The sequence below is a fragment of the Sapajus apella genome, unplaced genomic scaffold, assembly GCF_009761245.1.
Source record: "Sapajus apella isolate SASKATOON/1434 unplaced genomic scaffold, GSC_monkey_1.0 scaffold40, whole genome shotgun sequence".
Taxonomy (NCBI): Eukaryota; Metazoa; Chordata; class Mammalia; order Primates; family Cebidae; genus Sapajus; species Sapajus apella.
In genome coordinates this window covers 1,234,589-1,241,661 of record NW_022436980.1, presented here as the reverse complement: position 1 = coordinate 1,241,661, position 7,073 = coordinate 1,234,589, and the positions used below count along the sequence as shown (strand labels likewise).

Below are 7,073 nucleotides of genomic sequence, written 5' to 3'. Positions count from 1 at the left end.
AAAAAAAAAAAAAAAAAGTTTTAAGCATATATCAAAGATATAAATTAATGGCTACATAAAATATCTAAAATGTTTCAGTCACGGTTTAGTCCAAAAAGCATTTTCATTGTTTTGAAATAAACTATCATGAAACTACTATAACTAAGTTTCAAGTGTGAGGCTCTTGACACTGTATTTTTTAAAAAAGACACAAAAACAAACAAACAAAAAAACTAAGGACTTTGATGAAAAGCTTTTAAATAAAAGCCCTTAGTTTACTGCTCCTGAATATAAATCCAACATTTTTAGATGTACAAAAACTAGAAACTGTACAATTGATAGACTAGGAAGTCAAATATCATTGCCAGTAACTAATTGCTGTCTGCTGAATTTCAAGGGAACCCATTGTATATTAAATTTTAAGAAAGTAAACTCACATACCCTCTCACCTTAGTACTTTCTCAATTTTCTCATTACAATTAACAATATAACTCAGCAGTCAAGTCTTCCAGGCCAGTAACATCAGAATTTATTTTTAACTCTTGACTCCTTCACAAATATTCCCCTTAAGTCCAGTCTGAAGTTCTGCCAGTTTTTCATTCACACTGTCTTACAAACCTGTTCCTTTCACCTGATTTTCACATTTTACTTTATTCTCTCATGATTCAAAACATACCCTACTGGCTCCCTAAAAAAGGCTCTAGCATCTCTCTACTATAATTCATTAATTCAACAGCAAAAATCACCTTATACTTTGTTTAGCAACCAACATGAATCCAGATCTCTTTTGAATCTCAACCAAACTTTTACAGAACCTCTCTGCCCTCCCTGAGCTAACATTCTCTTATTTCTCAAATTCCATCTGTTCTTATGTTTTTATTTAGGCCCCTTTAACACAGATTTGCCAACATGATTATTGCCTCTCATGCATGCAAAACTCACCATCTTTGTGCCTCAGTACACTCGTTCCACCAAGACCTTTCATGCTTTTCTATCAGTTCAAGTTACCACCTCCTTTAACATGTCATAAAATATACCTTGTCCACAAGAAGTCTTTCCTCTCCTACCCATCAGTCTCAGGTCTTTACTCCTGGTCACTCTAAACAAATGATCCAATTTGTATTTTATAATTTTGCAGTGATCATGCTATTAATTTTTTTTTTCCTAAAGCCTCCTCTACAACTAAATGATAAACTTTTGAGACCAAGGACTACAATTTCTTTTGTCTCTGTTCTGAACAGGGGTCCCTTAGAATTCTAGCTTAAAGACCTAAAAGGCTTAAAGACTCCCCTTTCTTTTAAATATCTTTAAAGTCAAAGCTGTCAAAAACACATAATTAACACTAAACTCCAACTTTTTAAACATCTTCATCTGTAAATTTTACAAGAGTTACTCCATCCTTAGTCAATATCTGCATTATCGAGAATTCAAGAGTCATTTTAAAGAAAATCTGGAAAGAAAATGAAACTTCTCAAAATGCAGCATTATAATCCAGCATTATAGATCTCCGAAATAAAGCTAATAAATCAATTACCTGAAATTGATTGACTGGTTTTCAAACTATGTTATCAAGATGTAAAACACACAAACACTCTAGTACCACAAGTGGCTCTTAAGCAGCTATTAGAAGACTTGTATCATTATAGCTGAAAATTACCCTGGAAATTTAAAATATTTTTCAAATGACCCCATGAAGTGCTTAGAAAGCAGGACCCTTCCCTGAATGATTCATAATCAGCTTTCCTCTTTACCTACCCCAGCATTCATTTGCAAGACACCTAAAAAAAAAAAAATTTACCTTTCAAAAATAATCTCCAATTCAGTACTACCTAGACTATCCTGTTTCAGGCTAGTTTCCAAAGCCAACATGAATTGAAACGTTGAGTTCAACTAAAAGTGATCATTTTATGTTGCCTAAGGATATAATCAATTTCACATAACATGCATTTTTGTGGGGGGGGTGGTTCTTAAAATCTCAGTTCTTTAGTTCTCTCAGTTCTTCTAGACAACAAAATAACTTGTCTTTGCCCTCATTATGTCCCTCTTTTCCACAATAAGGAAACAATATAGATATTTTTATTAAATTCTGAAAGTATGTTTAAACAAGCTGTCATTAAATACCACATGAACAGCTCCACAAATAGAGATACAATACAACATTAGATACTTAGTATATACTAAACACTTCAAGAGGATACTTTTCAGCCCAAACCCAGGACAAGAGTACAATCTATCCACAACCTTGAACACAGCCCAAATATCCCTATTATTTCTAGGACCACAGCCATCTGCAACAGCCAAAATGGAATGGACTAAATCCACATTCTTCTAACTAAATCCAGTGTTATCTAAATGAGGTGGTAACTAACGCAAGAGTATTTTAAATCGTCCTTTTTAAGGAACCCCCTGTGCTACAGAACATTTAACAGGTAATGAATGCAATAGCACTCCAAAATTTAACTTAAATGATAATGAACCAATGACAACATTTAACTATGACAAAACAAACAAAACTTGGACCTATTAATATTTCCAAGTTACCTTTTGATTAAATAATTATACGGTGGCAGGTTGGTAATGTCAAAACAGTAGTTTAAGAGAGAACACATCAAACCACTTATCCAAATGGAAGAGAATGCATATAGAGATGCTACCGCTGCTGGGTATTTATTGGCTCCCACTGGTCCCTTCTAAAAGGAGAAATCAATGCCAGTCTCCAAATGTGAATGGTTACTAAGTTCATCCACAGGTTAAGAATAAATATTATGTATAGTCATACAGACAAGAAAAAAATGTTGGGAGAGTGGAACATTTCACGTTTCTATTAAGTATACCAAACTATGATAACCCCTGAGACCTAAAATACCCTCACTCATTCCAAAAGACATACATTCTGCAAATGTACATAATGGTTTATGAATCAAATCTTGTCCTCTTTATTCTAAATGATGAGCAAGTAAACAATCACTACTATAACGTGGAAACAAGCGCTTGATGAAACTACCTACCAACAGCAAGAAAAGTATATGAAAAGAAAGCAGTTTCAAATCGAATCGTCCAAATAAAAATCATATTCTCTTAATTCAAGGTTAATGAGACCGGGGGAGAGGGTATGGGAGAAGAAGACAGGGAGTTGCTTCATCCCTGACTGAAGACAGGTTTTGCCCTTTTCCATTACCTGACTGTTTGATTGTTATATCAGGAGGTCTATTATTTTCAGATCCTGGTATTTTAAGGGCGAGGCGGAAAAGGGGTGTAAAATAAAATCAATACTCACTGCTAACTTTCATGCTGCCAAAAGCTGAAGGCTGCTGCACCGGCTTGCAGCTCTCCGCAAAGGAGGTGGTTCTGGGCCGCCCTGACATGATCACTCTCTTCGCGAATCACCTTTTCCTTCCTTCCTCTTTTTCTTCCTTTTGTCTTTATGTTGGGGTGTTAGGTTAATGATAAATGCAGCATTAAGTTCTCCCACAGAAGAAAAAGAAAAAGACTCGTCCTCTTTGCTTTTCACTCCTTTTGTATACTCTTAAAAAAAAACGAGGGATGTATTTTTCCTTCAAGACAGATCTGCACGGATATTTAACATATAGATGATTTAGGGCTGGGGAAAAAATACAATTCTTTCCCCTCCTTTTCTTGGGAGGAGAAAAAGGGGGGGAAATCCTAAAAAAATATATATCACATGAAACGGGGGCAAATACTTGATTGAAAATGAGTACTTCGAATATTATATTTTCCTCGGGGATTTTTTTCCGAGTCAATGAAGAAGGGAAGCGGCGGAAGGATCACGAGTCTCACGCTTGAAGAGAAAGGGGGATGGGAAGGAGGGAGGGAGAGGGAGGGGGTGGCTCGGAGATGCGACGGGAAACGCTGCAGCTCCGGCAGCCGCGGGATCCGGCAGGCTGACGGCGGGGGCCCGGCGAACTGGAGGGCGGCGGAGTCGCGAGTCAGTCAGAAACGGGCGGTGGCGGCGGCTCCTCTCCTCATTGCGCCAGGAGCAGCTGCAGGCGGCGGCTGGATCCAGCGGCCATGGCGGCGGCGGCGGTGGCGGTGGCGGTGGCGGAGGCAGCTCCCTTCAGACCCCAGGCAGCGGCTCCTCGACTGCTCCCCATACGCAAGGGACATGGGAACCCGGCAACCGCTTCCGTCTCTCGAGGCCCCCTCCCCCGTCCGCGGCACCAGTGCGGCCGCCCTCCCGCCCCCCCCCGCCCCTCGCCTCTGCTCGGTGCCCGCTCAGGAAGTGTCCGCGCTTTGCCCCCAGCCCAGAGCCCTGTCAGCGGCTGCGGGGCCGGCTCCTCCTTGCTTCCTTCCTTCCTTCCTTTGTCACTCGGCCCGGGCGGCGACGGCGGCAGCGGCGGCGGCACAAGCCCGCATTCGTCCGGGTCGGGGGCTGCTCTGTGTGAGGAGCGCTGCGCAGCCGCCTTGCACTTCCCCACTCCCCCCTCCCGTTCCTACTCGTCCTCCACCTCCTTCCTCCCCCACCCAGCCTTACACCGCCCAGCGTCCCGCCGCCTGCGTAAGAGGCGTCTGGGAATCGCCGGCCGAGCTCCGCGCTCGCCCGCTTCGGCTGGGAGCCGAAGCCCGAAAAGAGCCAATCGCGGACGTCGTTTGTTTGCGGCTCCTCCCGGATAAAGCCGATCGGCCTGAGAAACCAATTAGAAAATGTCGATGGGAAACCACGCCCAAAGAGCGGAAAATGCCGAAGGTAGCCGAACGGAAAGGGCTGGCTGGAGAAGATATTCGACAATGGCAACTGTGGCCAATCAGGATCGCCGGCCTCAGGAAAACGGTTGAAGAGTTGAGGACGGTGAAACCCGGAGACGCTAGTGAAACTGCACGGCTGGGCGCCGCCGCCGCCGCTTTGTAATTGGTTGGAAAACTCCGCTGGGAGCGTACCGCCCTCGGTGATTGGTGAAGGAAAGGGGGCTTCCGAGGACAGTCTAGCCAGTAAGGACTTCTCCTCCCTCTCCAAGGTGGGGAGAAGAAGAAAGCGAAGGGAGGGCGCCTATAAAGCGCCGTCTCATTGGCCTGAAGCTTAGGCGCTGGAGTTGGGGCAAAAGGGAGAGGGAGGGAGCCCGAAACCCGCAGCGGTGGCCAATCTGCTCTCACTGCCGATCAATCGCAAGACCTAGCTGCAGTCTGATTGGCCTTCGGCCTTGGTCCCGGGAGCGGGGAGAAGCCGGACTGGGGTAGTGGCTGACGGCCTGACGGCTAGCCTGCGGCCGCCTCCAGCGACAGTGAAAACCGCACATACAGAGACCGCGGGCCCGCTGCCTAGCAAGTCGGAAAGTACTGCGGTCGGCAGTGCTGGGGCCTGAGCGCTCAGCGAGCAGAGGGGTCGAGGGGCTTTCCTCACCCACTGGAGGCTCTCAGCCGCACGGGGCCCATTCTGCGCACCCAAGGCTCCCCTCAGCCTGGGACCGCGCGTGCCGGGTGTCGGCCTCTTCCCCGATAAGGGGCAGACGGACCAAGGGGCCCTTCCCGGCCTGCTTCAAACTCTCAGACCCTAAAATGGGAGCATAGCTTCCAGAAAGGTAGCGCCTTTGGGCGGTCGCGCCCCGCCCAGCCGCTGGGGCCATTGATTGAGAGGCTCGCTGCGCTTGGTGTGTGCGGCCGGGCCGGGGCTCTGGAAACGCCCCTGAGAAATGAGCTCATGCTGCATGCGCGCGCTCCTTGGGCGCAACTGCCCAGCGCAAAACGGGCCCCGAAAGCAGGTGAGGGGAAATACGGTCAAGCCGGATATTCTCAAGCCTCCGAGGAAATGGGGGACCAGAGCAACTCATGGTAGCTGTGGATCTTTTGAAACTAGGGCTATCTATAAAATACAGCTTGAGTAGATGTCATACATAAGACCAGTGTCCATTGTTCTACCAGAGAAGCAGTTCCTTTGGTCTGCTTGAGAACAGTGAGGTAAGGCTACGTCAAGATAGCAAAGAATATAAAGTTGCCATCCTGATTGTAATCCAGTGGTGCCTTACCGGTTCTGTTACATGCTGTCTCCAGAAAGCACATGTAAAAGTACCCTATTTGATCAGATTACCTGGCTGATGCTTTGAAACACTGATGAAGGACTTGGGACAGAACCAAGTAAGCTTTGATGGAAGACAGGAAAGGTCTAGATAGTGTTTGCAGATTCAAATGGCTACAGAGGCCAGACAAGTACAGCAAATGAGTGAGACTGGCCTTTTGTAAGACAATGGTGAATGACAGGGAAAATGGCAAATTGGAATATCTATGCTATAACTAAAAGGAACAGCTGCTCAGCTCTAGCAGATTGTTGCCTTTAGGAACATGGGTCCAGTGTTCTCAGATGTTCTGTTTTTTTTCTCCCAGAAGAAACCCCAAAATTGGATATTTGTGTGAAATCTCTGCATCTTTAAATGCTGGTAACCAAAATTTCAAACGCTGCAAGCCAACCTAAAAACATCCCTTGGCCCATGAGGCCAACAGGCAGTTTGTAATCACAAACCTGAGAATAGGCTTTACCACCCAAGAGCAGTAGAGGTTCTTGTTCTTTGCAATTAAAAGAGCATGAGGTCACTGGATGCCATGGGGGAGGGTAAAGAATGTTAAAAGCAAATTCACCTTGGCAACTTGGTCATCTGAATGGTGCCTCTCCATGCTATTTATTATGAAAGACCTTTGCCACTGTTCCCTAAAATGCTGTAAGGCAAAGCTTTAAATCCTGCGTAGCTCTTCTATACTTCCCATCCTTACTCCTAGTTATACTAGTTGGAAAGTAAATAACAAATGTTTAGTATATACAGTTTGGAAACATGGCTATTCTCTTGTATATAATAGGTATAAAAATAGTCTTCCTTAAGGATATGATTAGTAGCTTTTCTGTTGCTGCCTTCAAATATTTTCAGCTGATCTACTTTCAAAAATCTGGCCAAGAGGAAATTTTATAGGGAAAAAAGTATATTTCAATCTAAAATGAGGACTTGAGGACGGAGAAGCTTATGAGACAATACATAACTATTGAAACTAATATTCAGTAGTTTCCCTGAACTTTCAAACTGTCTCTTACTTTCTGTCAACGACTTACTGGTTTATAATAACTAGTAGTTAATATTTATTAGGTGTTCACAGTA

At 44.5% G+C, this 7,073-nt stretch overlaps 1 protein-coding gene across 5 annotated transcripts in view; it reads right to left on the bottom strand.

The window, feature by feature from the left end:
* Positions 1 to 4,375, bottom strand: part of GSK3B (glycogen synthase kinase 3 beta) — a 228,474-nt gene extending 224,099 nt beyond the window's left edge. For 3 of the 5 annotated variants that reach the window (XM_032298958.1, XM_032298957.1, XM_032298955.1), the window contains exon 1: positions 3,257 to 3,502. In XM_032298958.1, coding sequence (XP_032154849.1) covers positions 3,257 to 3,344 — 88 coding nt within the window. In that variant the 5' untranslated portion in view covers positions 3,345 to 3,502. Of the gene's footprint in view, positions 1 to 3,256 lie in introns of all 5 variants that reach the window. The other 2 variants (XM_032298954.1, XM_032298956.1) reach the window with 1 other exon arrangement.
* Positions 4,376 to 7,073: the final 2,698 nt, after the last annotated feature.